General features: G+C 41.3%; 1 protein-coding gene across 5 annotated transcripts in view; it reads right to left on the bottom strand.

The window, feature by feature from the left end:
• The window catches only part of XPOT (exportin for tRNA), a 50,341-nt gene that overhangs the window by 11,744 nt on the left and 21,447 nt on the right, over nucleotides 1–17,150 (bottom strand). For all 5 annotated transcript variants that reach the window (XM_029079079.2, XM_039914071.1, XM_029079080.2 and 2 more), the window contains exons 3-16: nucleotides 16,513–16,595; nucleotides 16,245–16,301; nucleotides 13,653–13,722; nucleotides 11,334–11,552; nucleotides 9,156–9,340; nucleotides 8,395–8,563; nucleotides 7,187–7,423; nucleotides 6,422–6,460; nucleotides 6,192–6,254; nucleotides 5,451–5,575; nucleotides 4,124–4,268; nucleotides 3,816–3,935; nucleotides 2,874–2,968; nucleotides 128–197 (exon numbers count right to left, since the gene is read on the bottom strand). In XM_029079079.2, coding sequence (XP_028934912.1) covers nucleotides 128–197; nucleotides 2,874–2,968; nucleotides 3,816–3,935; nucleotides 4,124–4,268; nucleotides 5,451–5,575; nucleotides 6,192–6,254; nucleotides 6,422–6,460; nucleotides 7,187–7,423; nucleotides 8,395–8,563; nucleotides 9,156–9,340; nucleotides 11,334–11,552; nucleotides 13,653–13,722; nucleotides 16,245–16,301; nucleotides 16,513–16,595 — 1,677 coding nt within the window. The remainder of the gene's footprint in view (nucleotides 1–127; nucleotides 198–2,873; nucleotides 2,969–3,815; nucleotides 3,936–4,123; nucleotides 4,269–5,450; nucleotides 5,576–6,191; nucleotides 6,255–6,421; nucleotides 6,461–7,186; nucleotides 7,424–8,394; nucleotides 8,564–9,155; nucleotides 9,341–11,333; nucleotides 11,553–13,652; nucleotides 13,723–16,244; nucleotides 16,302–16,512; nucleotides 16,596–17,150) is intronic.

Genomic DNA, 17,150 nt, shown 5'->3' with positions numbered 1-17,150 from the left:
GACTGGCTTCCGGGAGTTTACTGGAGATAAAAATTATAAGAGGCCATGCTGAATATCTGAACATTGAATTCTAAAAGTGTCACTAAAACCTAGATTGATTCAAGTGGCTACAATTTGGGATACTCACAGGTGGAGAAAGCTCTAGAAGATCTTGTATTCTGTTCAGAATGTCTTCAATGAATGCATTCATTTGTTTACTGCAGAAAAATCAATCAGTCAATCATACTTACTAAGTGCTTACTATGTGTAGAACACTGTACTAAGCGCTTGGGAGAATACAACAGAATTAGTAAACACTATCCCTGGCCATAACAAGCTTTCAGTCTAGAAGGGGAGACAGACATTAATATGAATAAATAATTTATAATATGCAGTCTATAGCATAAGTGCTGTGGGGTAAGTGGGTAGGGTGAAAAGGAAAAGAAAATTCCTCAAATGCTTGGAAAGAGGGTTGGAAGGTTAAATGTTCAGAGTATGAATCAGGATTTAGGAAACCCTGTTTTTACTTAAGCTTTAAATTTTTAATAAGATTCAGTGACCCTGCATTTTTTTTCATATCTGTCATCTTCGGCAGCCTGTGGTTCACAGGTCTTGACTGAACTTCTCCTCTGTAAGATTTTTCAAATGCCTTCTAAGCTCACATGGCTCAGCACAAATCGACTGGGGATGAACAGAAGTAGTACAAGGAATAATCTCTAAAATGTACAGTTGGGAAGCCCTAGACCAGGTGATCTTTCCAGGATTTTCCCAGCTCTGTGAGTCCATCAGGAAAAAATGCATTACTCCATGCTGTAATATAGCCTGTAATTAAAGCTACATACCAATAGTGGGGCGCTTGAATGGAATATTGACAGATTCGTGGGACGCCTGGGATATCTGAATTGCATTTTCCAAGAGCTTAGTACAGTGCTCTGCACATAGTAAGTGCTCAATACGACTGAATGAATAATGGCCCCACAGAGTAAAAGGAAGCAGAGTAGCCTGATGGAAAGAACATGGGCCTAGGAGTCAAAGGACATGGGTTCTAATTCTGCCTCTGCCACCCTTCTGCTGAGACCTTGGGCAAGTCACTAACACCTCTATGCTTCAGCTTCCTCATTTGTAAAAAGAGGATTAAATCGTACTCCCTCCCTCCTTAACTTTGGGTTGGGTACAATCCCTGGGTTTATGGGGCTCAATTATCCTGTATTTACCCCAGCACTTAGAACAGTGCTTAGCCTATAGTAAGCAAGGTTGAAAGCACTGAAACAGTGTCAGTGTCAGTTGGATGTCAGAGGTCATGGATTCGAATCCCCACTCTACCACTTGTCAGCTGTGTGACTGGGGGCAGGTCACTTAACCTCTCTGGACCTCATCTGTAAAATGGGGATTAAGCCTGTGAGCCTCATGTGGGACAACCTGATGACCCTGTATCTCCCCCAGCGCTTAGAACAGTGCTCTGCACATAGTAAGCGCTTAACAAATACCAATATTAGAGAAGCAGCGTGACTCAGTAGACAGAGCTTGGGCTTCGGAGTCAGAGGTCATGGGTTCGAATCCCAGTTCTGCCACTTGTCAGCTGACTGTGGGTAAGTCACTTCACTTCTCTGTGCCTCAGTTCCCTCATCTGTAAAATGGGGATTAACTGTGAGCCTCACGTGGGACAATCTGATGACCCTGTACTTACCCCAGCGCTTAGAACAGTGCTCTGCACATAGTAAGCGCTTAACAAATACCAATATTATTATTACAGTAAGTATTATTATTATCCTGCCAAATGGGACACTGTAGGGAGAAAATCATTTTCTAGGATGAAAAGAGTCCTGCTAGAAACTCGGTCATGAAAGGCAAGGAGAAAAGTTCGAGGATTTGGACTGTTCTATGAAGCAGTACTGGTTGTCAGGCAGGAGTGAAGAACCGTTCACAGACATAGAAAGAAAAACATTTGGCCAAACCCAATGATCTTTTATCTACCTCAGCACTTAGTACAGTGCCTGGCACATAGTAAGTGCTTAAATACCACAATTATTATCATTATTAGTGAAGAGAGCATTGGGTTGGAAATTAGGTTCCTGTCCCAGCTCTCCTACTGGCTTTTGGATGACTTCGGTGCAAGAAACCTCTCTGGGTCTGTTTCCTTAACTCTAAAATGGGAATAAGGTATGGGCTCTCCCTTCTTCTTAGGCTGTGAGCCCAGTGTGGGACAGGGAGTCTGGGTTATCTTCTCTCTTCATTGGTGTTTAATACATAGGAAGTTCTTAATATTGCTGTTATTATTACGAAAAAGGCAGTTTCCATAAATGAAGTTAATCCCAAAGGATCTTTGTTGGAAAATGGTACCAAATCTAAGATTTTTAGGAAGAGAATTCAACCTATCCTTTCTCAAAGGTTAACTTTTAATATTAATAATAATTGTGGCACTTATTAAGCACTTACAAGCTGAGCAGTGTACTAACCATTGGGATAGATCCAAGATAGTCAGGTTGGACCCCATCCCACAGGAGGCTCACAATCTAACAGGAAGGGAGAACAAATTGAAAACCCAGAGGCAACGTGGCCTATAGTGGAGAGAACAGAGGCTTGGGAGTCAGAAAACCTGGGTTCTAATCCTGGCTCTGCCACATATCTGCAGAGTAACCTTGGGCAGTCATCTAAATTCTCTTGCCTCAGTTATCCCATCCGTAAAGTGAGGATTAAATCCTATTCCCTCCCACTCAGTCCGTGAGCCCCATGCAGGACAGGGACCGTGTCAAACCAGGTTAATTTCTAACTATCCCAGTGTTTGGCACATAATTAGCACTTAAGTACCGTAATTATTACAGATAACACCTTCAGGAATTTAGCTAGTTTCTCCAGAGACCACTGAAGCAGAGGTATAAACAAGGCCTACTTACTTGAGTGACTTGACGAATCTAGAAAAGAGGTAAGCCGTCCGACTTCGTACTTTTGGACTAGAATGGCGCAGACCCCTGTGATCCAAGAATGCCATCTAGGAGAAAAATTAAAGTTCACCAACTGGAAAAAACCCAAACACATTTTCAATCAAATAGGTAGAAAATGGTTATAGTGAAACTCTAGCAGTCCTACCGGGGATGGTAAACCAAGCCGGGCTGGCCACCGGCACTCGAGAACTGGTTGACACTTGGTCCCACCGGCCACCCGGGCTAGACTTTAAACTGTTTCTGGCACTACTTCCCGTTCCAGGTGTCCCCACTCCAAAATCCTTCACCACCATCTTGGGATACCTTTCCCTCAGACCCCAGGAGGTCTCTCTTGCCCATCCCCTGCTTGGCCCAGGAGGCTGGGGTCCTCCAGGGCCTAAAATGAAGGCCCAGATCACTTGGGGGAGAGGGAGCAACTATCACAGTGGTTCACGTCTGGATGGGATAACTGTATTGCACTTTCCACTGAGGGTGTCCTGCACCTTGTCCTCGGTTCAGTTCATAGTACTTACTGAGCATCTACTCTATGCAGGACATGTACTAAGTTCTTGGGATATACAAAAGATGACTTCTGCCCACAGGGAGCTTACAATCTAGGCCTCAAGCAATTTACAGTTGGGGGAAGAAGCGCTCATACTGGTTTAGGAAATAAAACCATTTGAATAAGGGTGAGGACAAGTAGTGAGGTGGTGAAAAGGTCCTGAGATGAGAAGGGGATATGTGACTTGGGGAGAAGAAAAATGAAAATGTGGAATGCTTCACAGATCTGTGTGTCATTTGGGACTAGCAATGAAAGGCACGGAAGGTTAGAAGCAATTTCTCCTGGCACCTTACCCATCAGTTTATTTGGGATAGATAAGCTTTGGGAAATTATGCATGAATGATCATACTTACTAGAACACATGGAATGTGCTGAGGTTCAACGGCAAAAAATTTTTCATATCGGACCACGGTTTCGAAGAACTCCAGTGTCACTGATGTATGCTGATAGGCACTAACACCAGATGTTACCAACTGTAATACAGAGGAATAAAATTAAGAGGGCAAACACTTGTATACTGTTTTAAGACATTATAATTGATATTGATATTTTCATAACTAAAACCAAACGGACAAATACGCTTCGTGCCATTTACAATTAAGAGGCCTCCAATAGTCTAGGATAACCAAAAAAAAGTATAAGTTATTTATAGTATACTTACAGTTCGCATCATATCTTGCAAAGCACTAGCTTTTGAAACATCACCTGAGAAGTGAGCACCATGAGATACGGGAAGAGCTTCTGCCAACATATACAGCAATCTTATTGCTACTTCTACTTCCATAAACCTTGTAGCCTGCCAATTCCTGCCAAAAAAATATAAGTACTGTTAACAGAGTCTCATATAATCATCAACTGTAAACGAGAAGCAGTGTAGCTTAGTGGAAAGAGCCCGGGCCACCTGTCTGCTGTGTGACCTTGGGCAAGTCACTTCACTTCTCTAGGCCTCAGTTACCTCATCTGTAAAATGGGCATTAAGACTGTGAGCCCCACTTGGGACGTGTATGGGTCCAACTTGATTATCGTGTATCTACCCCAGAGCTCAGTACAGCACCTACCACATAATGTTTAACACATACTATTAAAAAAACTGCATACTGATCACCGTTTCTATGAAATAACCTGGGTTGAAAGGTTGACAACTTTTTTTTTTTTTTTTTTTTTACTAAAAGCAATCTTGAAAGCTGAATACCCTAAATACACTGATAGAAAAATACTTCAAGCAGAAAGATGTTTGATGGTTTCATCACCATCAACATCATCAGTATTTATTAAGTGCCTACTATGTAGAAGACACAGTCCCTTTTCTTGAGGAGTTTAGAGTATATTAAGGGACATAACTTCCTTCCATTACTCTCAAGATATATCCATGGAAAATAGACTGGCAGAATTTTTCAACGTATTTATAAGGCTTCATCAATTCTTTCCAAGTACATGAACATTTTTCAGATGCTCCAAGTGAAAACTTAACATGCTTAATTTTAGCTCAACACAAGGAAGTCCTTAGACTGATGCTACAATTGGTTCCTTAAAATAGTCAGAAGCCAGAACACAAAACTCGGAGTCATTTTTCCTATAGGAACAATGCTTAAATGAGGGAATGGCTCTCGAATCCCAATTTATTATTATTTTTTTTTACCAGTGTTCCCCCACAACCGCACACTTTAAACACCGATGAGTAACAGAATTACACTGATGTGTTGTGTTTAGAGTATTAGCAAGGCAACTGCTTAAAAACTATTCTAGCTAGGTGGAGAAAATTCTTCCTAGTGCGTCTTACCAACTCTGTTGCACTGTACTCCCTTAACTGCTCAGTACAGTGCTCTGCACACATAGGTGCTCAATAAATAATGCCATTGATGATCACTATACAAGGGCTTTAGGAGGAAAAACACACCACACCAAGACCATTTTGATACTCCTGGGTTCGACAGACAAACATGAAGGATGCAATCTTCCTCAGAGCAAAACAAAAATCCACAACTTACTGTAATGTAGTGCTAAAAACTCTGCGAACAGAAGCCAACAGTAACTCAGGGGAGACTTGAGCAAGTCTGTCCAACAATAATTTCAGCTGTTTTCTATATTCCACAAACATTGCTTCATCTTCACCCTGCAACACATGGATCAAACCTACATTTAGAAGTATTTACAAAATACCAAAACAAATGCCCACACTTTAAGTATTATTGTATTTGAAAGAAAAACTATTCAAATGAGTCTCCTGAGTTTTCTTATTAGACTTCCTTTTCTCCATTGGTTCCCCCTACAAAGGGAGCTGCTCTTCTAACAGAAAGGGTAATTTCCTCTTCTTCTGTAAACACAATTCAAACAGGCTAACATTGGTGTTTGCTATCATTACTCTCAAGAGAGAGGAATTCTAGACAGCTAATGTGTAAATTTTGCTCTTCATGGGTCAGCCCTCAACCCCTCTATGAGTCTCCTGAGTCACTTCTGTAACTTAGTAGTCCAAAAGAGGGAGTTAAAATGGATCCCCAATGAGCTAAGTCAAATTGCTTTCATATTTACTCGTTTTAACCTTGCAGCATGTGAAAGGGGGGTGCTTAATAGAGCATATGGAGTTTAATAAACATGAAGTAGCATTCAAACTTGAACAGGACTCAGCCATCTTTATGCTAGCAAACATTCAGTTGGAACAGTGTTTGCAGGAGAGATTTCTAAAAATGGGATCACCACTTCCAAAGAACATAGAAAACAAAACACCATACCTCATTGTCGAAGTTATATTCCTCATCATAGGTCAATTTTTTCATTACTGCCAACATGATTGCCTGCAATAAAGTTAAGGAATGACATTTCTTTCAGCATGGTCTCCACTTGGATCAAATAAACTTCAAGTCTAATGTCAAAGATTTACATAATCAAAGTTTCATCACGGTTTTAGAAAAATGACAGACGAAAAGACATTACTTCAGACCCGTGAGCAATGATGTCTTACCTCTACATTAGCCTTTTGTTGATCAGAGAGCACAGCAAGCTGAAACAAGAATTGGACTGTTAGTAAATCATTAGGTTTTCTAAAAATCACAATTTGCCCATCAAAATATCACTCCCTGTTTGTACAAAGTAGAGATTTCGAGGGAAAAATGAAATTCAGTTCAACATTGTAAGTGCCTAAATGCTAAGCTGCTTCTCTACAGAATTCAACTATAAAAGTTCCCATTTCTTAATACCCCGACTTCGTCAAATTACTAAAAAAACCCCAACACTGTGAGGGAAGCAGTGTCCAAGATTTAAATTCATTCATTCAATCAATCGTATTTGGGCCAAAACACGTAATTTGGAGCTTGTGTTATGGAAAGACAAATAGGAGGCAAAATAAAGGTTGTCCCAAGCCCCGATCTTTTGGTGAGCAAGGTTCCAGCCTGGAGAGGAGGCCAATTTTTAAGACCCCTCTTTTTGGCCCCAGCCCACTTGAGGTGAGTGGCACATCTCTAAAAAGCGTTGCTGAAATATTCAGGGTGTGGTTGTTGCTGCTCCATCAGCCACTGCACAACCAACAATCTCAGCTGGGAATAGAAGATGTGCAAAAGCTCACTCTAGGCAGGGAACCTGACTATCAACTCTGTTGTACTGTAATCTCCCAAACCCTTAGTACAGAACTCTGCAAACAGTAAGCACTCAATAAATACCTGAATGGTTTAGTTTTTTCACACAAATGTGAATATGCACACGCAAAATACACAATGAATAAGAAGTCTACCTGTTTCAAGATGTGAAGATAGTCGTAACAAAATCCAATAATATTTGAAGAAATGTCATCATCTTCATGGATTAGAAGTTGTAACATCAGAGCCACTTTTGCTTCAATGGCTTGTAAAGTCTCCTGTGCATTTTTCATATCTCCATTCTTCACTAATTTTGTCCAGCTGACTATCAACGACTGTCCCATTCCATTTACCAGCTTAGAAAATCTGGCTAGGAAGTCCACGTCCTCCTCCTACAGGAAGTTATAGGATCAATGATTGAAAAAGGGGGAAAAAAAAATAAAAGTGGAAAATCCTGATGGTCATCATCATAAATTTAATTTGGAGAAGATCCTGGAGGCCGAGAATCACTGCCCAGTCTAATGAGGTGTGAGGTCTCTTCAGTAAATTGTGGCCACGTTTATGTCCACGTATTTTCCAGTGTAATTAGTAAATTTTTTGTTGGCTGTTTCAGGAAATACACCAATGTTCAGGAATTGGAACTGTCCCTACTAACCTTGCAGGTTTCCTTTGTCCCAAACTCATCCCACATTGCTCATTTTGGAAACTTGAACTGCCCCCACCCAGACTGGAGCATGGTCAGAAGAGTCAGTTTAGCGCCACAGCATTCCGCTACTTGGGGTAAAAATGTCCCAAGTAGGACACCAGGAATGCCTCTTCTTCCTCCAACCCCTAGTTCTCCCCGCTGCCATGGAGAAGGAAGGGAAAACCTAGAAAAGTGCCCCGATTTTGAACAAATACAATCTGGACAGTCCGGTTAGAACCACACTACATATCTTGCTTTGGCCATTCCTGTTCCTCTAAAAACTCATTTCCACACATCTGGTGTTCGAGTATAATTAAAAGAGGTTTATCAATTATTTAGTGGCCAATGTGGGAAAAATTAACCTTCAAGGAATTGATGATTGTTCTCAGATCCCCCTTTTAACACGCTGTAAATTAGTGAACCAAGTGTCAAATACAACAAAACTTTTTGATAAAGGCCAAAGGATTCCCTCTCCCTAATGCTTTTGCTTTTACTATTTCAAGCATTAGATGTACACATTCATGAACAGACCAGGTAAAAGTTATTTCCCCTGCTGCAGTGTCTGTCAAGAATTTCTTGGAAATAAACTCAACTGTGAGCTGAAATGTCACAATTGAATGTCATGATTAATTTGGATGTGTCTATCCAACTTAAAAGCAGAGGCAGCACCTTACTAACCTGGTCAATGCTGAAGAGCCCCGCAGACTGTAAAACTCGACATAATGATTCCACTAGTTTTGTTTTATCGATTGGGTCCATCCCCTTATTTACAATTTCGAACAGGCAGTCACATGCTTCCTCCCGGAGCACTTCTATCGACATGTGACCTAGCAGCATATTTATAAACCTGAAGAGGTAGAAGGTGATGTTACGAAGCTTACACGGGTTTTCAATGTCAAAACCTAAAGAAGACTCCGCACTAGGTCACATCTTCCCCGATTAAGCCCACTTTTCCCCAGCTCTCTCTCTCTTCTGCATTATCTATGCATGTGGATCTGTGACCTTTGGACAATTGATAATCACCCACCCCCAACACTTAGGTACATATCTTTAAATTATGCAATATAAATTATTTATTCATACTACTGTCTGTCTCCCTCTCTAGGCTGTAAACTCGTTATGGGCACTGTCTGTCTCCCTCTCTAGGCTGTAAACTCGTTATGGGCACAGGACATGTCTTCTAATTCTGGTGTACCATATTCTCTCAAGCACTTAGTCCAGTGCTCTGTACCCTGTAAGCGCTCAGTGAGTACCATGGTGATGATGATGATAACTCCTGGGCCAGGACAACTGTCACCGTCACTGGTCTTGTTGAGACCACGGTCCCACCCCCCCAACCCTGTGTCGGTCCCCCCGACAGTGACGACAAGATGCAGAGGAGAGTTATGCACTAGCTGACCCAGCTAAATGTTGGCTCAGGATAAAGGGGACGAACTTACCTATCGTTGGCTATCAGGGTCAAGTCTATCCAAGAGACGTAAGCCCCAACTACTTCAAGGCACTGGCACGTCACCTCTGAATTAGTATACTGATAATTTTGCAAGATTTGGTACCATGATTCCACTAGATTTGGAATGCACTGCTCCCGCATGGTGTCTTTTATTAAAGTGTTCCTACGGGCCTCCTGGAAGAAAAAAAGAGAAACTAACACCAAAGCTCATTCGAGGGAAGAGAGTCAAACTTTAAAACAGGAGCCATCTTTCGATATGTTGTCACACTGTCATTTGAATTTAGTAATAGTAGTAATAGTATTTACTAAGTTCTTACTGTGTGCAGAACAAGGTATTAAGCAGGGAAAGTGTATACTAGTGGGAATTAGACCATGGCTCTGCCCCTCAAGGGACTCACAATCTCTGAATTTATAGGTCACAATAATAATAATAATAATAATAATAATCATAACAGTACTAAGTACCAAAGTAGATGCAAGGTAATTGGGTGGGACACAGTCTGTGACCCGCTTAGGATTCACGGTCAATGCCTATTTTCAGATGAGGTAACAGAGGCACCGAGAAGTGAAGTGACTTGTCCATGGTCACACAGCAGATGAGTGGGGGACCCGGGATTAACACCCAGCTCCTTCTGACTCCCAGGCCTGGGCTCTATCAACTAGGCCAAGGTACACTCTGGCCTGTCAGATTTCTCTGGATCTCTAACAATATGCTTTTTGTAACTGAAGGCTAATAGTTAACAGAATTCACAGTGCTATCTTTCCTACTTATCAGCCCCAAGCCCCATGTCCTGCAATTCTTTGCATTTCCTCTTTCCTTTCTCCACAGAAACAAATTCTATTTCTAATTAAAACAGGCCCCTCAATTATTTTTCCAAAAGAGATTTCAGAATGGAAGCAATAGAAAGAATTGATTTAAAGGCACCTTAAATGTTGGTACCTTTTTATGGCCAAGAAATTTGTGCCTCAAGACTTCTCTTGCATACAATTATAACTTTCAGCCCTCTGTTTTGGTTGTAATTGGCATTTTCTCTACCTAGTAAAAGACTTTAAAAAAGACAAACTATACACCCCCATGTCCTTAAGTTAGAGATTATTCCGTGATACAGACCCACTCCTGGATACTTAAACTGGGGGCAAATGGTCTGAACCAATTTGAGGAGTTCTAGAAAGGATGAGAACAGCTGCAGGGCAAAAGGAATGACATTGCAGAAAACAGACCATGGAATGAAGCGAAATGGGGAGACAAAGCACTGTTCAACTCTCCTGCTCCTGGAAAAGGGGTGCTTATCGTAGTACCTGGAAAATCTAAACACTGGTCCCCTATGTTTTCTGCACAAGCCCAAGGAGTTCAGGCAGAATGATTAAAAATGGGCATTTTATCCACTTTACTTTTCTGCTGTAGTGTTTTCAAGTACTTGTGTGAAAAATCGTAACACGTAAACATGCTTAAAATATCTTCCCAAACTGCAGTCGGAAAGCCACGCTGAGTCACGGACAGCTGAAGCTTGGGAGGGAGGAGGGGGCAGTAGAGCTCAAAAAAAAAAAATGGTAGCCATCCTGTTCTTCCTTTCCCAAGGGTTTCTTGGCCCCTCGCCTTCCCTCTAGACTAAATTCCTTGAGGGCAGAGATCATATCTAACAACTGCATTACACTGTACTCCCCAAGCCTGCCTCTGACTTCTGACAACCTCTGGGGGTGGGCGGCGGGGTGTGTGTAAATAGAAGCAGCGTAGCCTAGTGGAAAGAGCCCAGGCTTGGGAATCAGAGGTCGTGGGTTCTAATCCCAGCTCTGCCACTTGTCAGCTACGTGACTTTAGGCAAGTCAGTTCACTTCTCTGGGCCTCAGTTACCTCATCTGTAAAATGGGGATTAAGACTGTGAGCCCCAAGTGGGACAAGCTGATTACCTTGTATCTATCCCAGAGCTTAGAACAGTGCTTGACACAAAGTAAGCGCTTAACAAATACCATAATTATTATTATTATTAAATACACACAAATTTTCCCCAGGGGAAAAAGAGGTACAAAATACGGAATAAAATCTGGCTGCTTTAAAATCGATATTATAGAAAGCATATTATAGTCTATAACACAAGTAGCAAAGCAATGTCAGATGGACTGCAATTAAACATCAAATGCCCTAAGGATTACAAGAAAAGTTACTTGCCTCTGAGGTATGAACTACATCCCGGTCCACCAACTCTGCATCAATGGCCATGAGAATGCGTAGATAAAGGTCCACTCCTCGTGGGTTTAGGTCCACTACTGACAGAATATCAAAAAAATACTTGGGCCATTTAGTGAGGTACTCGGTAACGAACAGCAAAGAGAACACTTGGGCTGCTTTGTTACTGATGAAGGTTTTCTCTGGTTGGGCATTCAGCATCTGTGGGGAACAGAGAAATAAAATACCAACTGGACACAATCACGACTGTACCATCAAGGAGCCAAAGTGAAATACTGCATGTGTTTTGTCTAGATTTTCACTGTTACAAATCAAGGAAGCAGATAAAATGGAAAACACAATGAAAGCATCCTTCCAAAACAACACGGTTCCGAATGGCCTAGTGGAAAGGGCACTGGCCTGGGAGTCGGAGGACCTGGGTTCTAACGCTCGCTCTTCCAATTGCTTGCGTGTGATCTTGGGGAAGTCACTTCACTTCCCTGTGCCTCAGTTTCCTCAACTGTAAAATGATTAAATACCTGCTCTCCCTCTTACTTACATTGTGAGGTGAAGCAGCTTAGCCTAGTGGATAAAGCACGAGCCCTGGAGTCAGGTCATTGGTTCCAATCCCAGCTCTGTCACTTGTCTGCTGTGTAACTTTGGGCAAGTCTCTTTACTTCTCTGTGCCTCAATTCCCTCCTCTTTAAAATGGGGATTAAGACTGTGAGCCCCATGTGGGACAGGGACTGTGTCCAATCCAAATTGCTGGGATCGACCCCAGCGCTTAGTACAAGGCCTGGCACTTAGTAAGTGCTTAACAAATACTGCAATTATATTATTAGTATTACTATTATGTGGGACAGACGGTGTCCACTCTGATTAACTTGTATCTACCCCAGCGATTAGAACAATGCTCGAAACACAGTGAGCAATTAAATCCAATAATAACAATAATGATAACCTGAGGAAGGGGAGAAAAATCACATACACCTGAGCTCCAACCTCAAATGCCTGGTCAACACTTTTTGGGGGGGAAGCTATTGCTTTCACTCTGCCTCAGTCCCACACACAAGGTTTCATGTGAGGTATTTTCACTAAATTATTCTGCGTTTCAAAATTTCTTTAGAATTTCAGTCAAAAGCCTTCTGGAAAAAATAAACCTATAGTTTTCCCTCCTATATACTATGGAAGAGTAATGTTTTAAAACCTTATTTCTCATTTATGAATGCCTACAAAAAAAATATTTTCACCACTGAAGCAAGCCGAACGTTGAAATTGAATTCTGCTGCCTGAAGAACACTGGGCCAATCATGTCTAAGTAAATGATTAGAAATTAAATTAAAAAAAGTTCGAAACTTGAAACTCAATAGGCTTAATGTAGGTGGACATGGACAAAGTACAGTACTTTGCACCCTCTAGGGACAAGGATGGTATCTAATTCCAACCTGTGTGTTCTCTACCAGCGTTCAGTACAGTACTCTGCACACAGTAAGCACTTACACTTCACTGCCAGTGGTGTCTGCTTCGAATATGCCCACCTACTACATAGACCACTGATTTGATTTCTTGACTGGTAAAATCTTCAAAAGAACCGTCGCTTCCCCCCTCATTTGTGTGATCCCTTGTTCTAAAAAATGACACATAAGGTCACATTTTTCTCATCACAGGGCTCTTCAGACTGAACACTTTCAGGACCACTGCTTTAGAACAGAAGTTTGCTGGGAAGATCAAGACAGACAGAATTGTAAACACCACCAGACACTGCAAGTAGCAAACAGCCTAAAATCCTTTGGTTTTTTTTTCACTCTCCAAAGCTTTAAAACACACAAGCATACAAACACCTTTGGAGGTAAGCTGGTTTTGGGCAGGGAACTTGCCTGCCAACTCTGTTGTACTGTACTCTCCCAAGCACTTAGTACAGTGCTCTGCACATAGAAAATGCTCAATAAATGCCACTGATGATGATGCAAGTGTTCTTCTTTGATAATGTGATAGTGATAATGTGTGATAGTGTAACAGCTCCTTTAGTGAGGTCAGAAAGAACAGCTATGGACAGTCTGAAATACTACGACATTTGAAACAGAAACTTTTAATCAACAGGAATTATCCCAACAAATAAGCTGACTTTCTGTCTCATATAAATCACTAAAACAAAGTGATTTTAATCTCAATTTTTTTCCTAACATTGCACTATTCTCAAAGTGAGAAACTGAAATATTGTTATACTAGATTATGCTTAAAGACTTTCTTTTATAGCCAGCAGACTTTCGGTGAATTTAAAAACCCATGAAATTAAAATTCAGCTCTTTGGTGCGACTTTACCTGAGCTTGAAGCCAAGTTATGAGAGTTTCTCTAATAAGCTGCTGTTGTACTGCTGAAAGTTCTGAATATCTGAAAAAGTAAATAAATTACTGAATTACTAAATTACAGTCCATCAAGGGATCCCAGATAGTGTCTACAAACTATTTTATTGTACTTTGCCAAGTGCTTAGTACAGTATCCTGCACATGGTAAGCACTCAATACCATTGATTCAACACTTCACTTCCTTTTGGAAATGAGCTTTTCTTAAGATGGCATTGGTTAGGTACTTACCTTATACCAGGCACTGTACTCTGCGCTGGGATACAAGATAATCAGGTTAGATGTAGTCCATGTCCTACATGGGGCTCAGTCTTAATCCCCATTTTACAGATGAGGTAACTGAGGCCTAGGGAAATGAAATAACTTGCCCAAGATCACAAAGCAAACAAATGGCATGGCTGGGATTAGAATTCAAGTCTTCTGACTCTCAGGCCCATACTCATTCCACCAGGTCATGCTGCTTGCCTCAACAGCTTCCTTTGAAATTTATCCACAAATTTATCCCTGCCAACTTCACTCTCCATCGTGCTACACCATTAACTCTGGATTGACGATTGCTATGGGTCTCTTGTTCTAGACATCATAATCTCCTTTCCAACACCAAGCTACCAAAACACAATGTTCAGCTGGCAGTGGTCAAACAAATTTATTTGGAGCTCATTTGTGTTTATTTCTAGTTTCACTGTATCTTTTCAAAAGATTTAACTTTGTCATTTCGGTATGTGTATCCACAGTTTTCTTGGTAAAGATATGGAAAAGGTTTACCATTTTCTTCTGTGCAGTTAAAATTTGAATCTCTGCCATTGTCTTTGATCAACTGATCTTAAACACTGATCACCTGCTTTTGACTCTTTCCCATGTCGATGCCGTACAGCACAGGTGAATCAACTTTGATGCTTCAGCTTAGACCTTTCTACTATGGGTAGGCCTATAAGGTATAGTTCTAAGCTTCAACAAATCCCACAAACTCTCCGCCACGATAAGGCGTTGATTCATAGGAGAGGTTTGTCACACAGTAAGCACTCAAGTACCACAATAATTACCTCTTCTAGATCAAGGGCGGACTGCCTACTACTGCTCTGCTACAAGCATTTTATATACTACATACTGACTGCTGCAATGCCCTCAAACAAATTCCTGGTGGTCAGACAGCCACTCTTCATTTTAAAATGCTTAACTTAATAAGCTGGGAAAATTGGCCTAAAAGAATGGTATTTAATTTAGCTTCATATTAAGCCGCTTCTCTTTGTAAAGAGCTCTGACGTTTTAAGAGTTTAGAAATGCCCCTGACAAAACATCCAACAGGCTGAAGGCTCCGTGAGGGCGGGGATCATGCCTACCAACTCTATGGTATGGTTCTGTATTTTCCCAAGCACTCAGTACAATGCTCTGCACCCAGTATGCGCTCAATAAATGCCACTGATTGATTGGATTTCTTAGGTATTAGATGGAGAGCGGAATTAGGTGATATCCTTAGTCTTATCTGATTCAACTGATCTGTGAAAAGGAATAAAGGAGGAAGGAGTTATAGTAGACTCGTTGGTCCGCCTTTCCCTACAAGCAGCACGGTGTAGTGGACAGAGATCGGGGCCTGGGAATCAGAAGGTCATGGGTTCTAATTCCAACCCTGCCACTTGTCTGCTGTGTGACCTTGGGCAAGTCACTTCACTTCTGTGGGCCTCAGTTACCTCATCTGTAAAATGGGGCTCGAGACAGAGTCCCATGTGAGACAGGTATTGTGTCCAACCCGATTTGCTTGTATCCACCCCAGCGCTTAGTACAGTGCCTGGCACACAGTAGGTGCTTAATGAATACCGTAATTATCAATATCACAACCACAGTTCAACTTGAACTCTAGGAAACTCTTTCCCTCGTCAGACTTCCCTTTCTAGCTAGGGGTGTCTCGTGAATGCCCCCACTGTTTGGATTTAACCACTCTAAAACCCTAACAGCGCCCACCCAAATGTTCACTCATGTGTCAGGGATTCAAGACATGATGAAAGGACTAAAACGCAGACTGATGAGGTATTGCTCACCACTGTAGTGCCCCAAATGTATTGTACTTTCCCAAGAGCTTAGTACAGTGCTCTGCACACAGTAAGCCCTAATAAATATGACTGAGTGATGATAATTATGGTATTTGTTAAGCGCTTACTACCGTACTAAGCGTTGCGGTGGACACAACGAAGAAAGAATCCCTGCCAAAGCTTCCTTTTAAAATAGTACTGAGACAATCTATTTCTAGAGTAGTTGTCAGACTGTTTAAATATCACTTTAAGTCACTCCCCAGAACCACGCTGCGTGATATGACATAACCGCTTAATGACAAAGTTATGGAAACCCATCAGAGGGTGTTTGGACACTTAATGAGCCAATGACAGAAGCAAGATGAGGCATAAGAGTGCTCTCCATCCTCATTTGCAGTTCTGCTAAATGAACTACTTGTCCATCTCTGATTAGACTGACTGACCCAACTGGCAACAGCCTATGAGGCTAGCATTCTCATTCAACTCCTTATTAGTCTCAAAGAGAAAAAGAATCCCTTCTTACTTGAATTTAATTTGATGTTCCAAGACTTGAAAGCAGAAGAACTTGATGTGGTCATCGCTGCAAAAGACAAGGGACAGAAAGTGAAGATTCAGACTCACACTATAGCGAGTTTTAGTTATCCAAGGAGCTAATAAGTGCAAACTACCACTCCACGTAAACCAAACGTTTCAGTAATCTCTTTCTGATGAAATCTAATGGTCATTTCACTGTGCGCTGAAATGAAGTTAAAGGGCTTTGAGAATTAGGCAAAATAACGTATAGTAATTACCTATATGTCCTTTGGGCCAGAGCTTCTGCGCACAACTGCCAGGCATCTGGGGAAATCTTTAACTGTTCAAAATAGGCCAGTGCCTGCAACATGCCAAAAGAGAAAAATGACTAGTTGAAAAAAAAAGGTGAACATTCACTGTTTCCCAGCCAAAAGCCTAAGAAGCAATATTTTAAATCACGCTACCGAGCGGCAGACAACTGCGATTCAGTTACTATTTACCCTTCCTTCAGAGCATCTTCTTTAAAATTAAAACAAAAATTAAAAATTAAAACAGTAATGTCATGAAGAAGTTCAGAATTACCTATTTCCATGCCAAAAATATTCTGAGTGCTCCCCAAAGTGGCAGTACAGGTGAAAGTGAAATATAAAAAACATTCAGTAGCATAGGATAATGAAAACATTATCTGATTAAATTTTCTTCCTAGGTTAGGACTTGGGGTGTTATATATGAGAGTCACTTTATCCTTTCACATGCAGTCTGCACTGTTGCTCCAAGAGAGGGTAAACTGTGATTCCTTTGCACAAGACAGAGGCCATTTAATTATGCGTCAATACCACGACTCAATGTGCAAAATGAACCGGCAATTGATCCGTATTGCTTTGGACACAAAACCACAGAAAGTTATGGTGGCTTT

The sequence above is a fragment of the Ornithorhynchus anatinus genome, chromosome 14 (genome assembly GCF_004115215.2).
Source record: "Ornithorhynchus anatinus isolate Pmale09 chromosome 14, mOrnAna1.pri.v4, whole genome shotgun sequence".
Taxonomy (NCBI): Eukaryota; Metazoa; Chordata; class Mammalia; order Monotremata; family Ornithorhynchidae; genus Ornithorhynchus; species Ornithorhynchus anatinus.
This window is presented reverse-complemented; position numbering and strand designations above follow the sequence as displayed.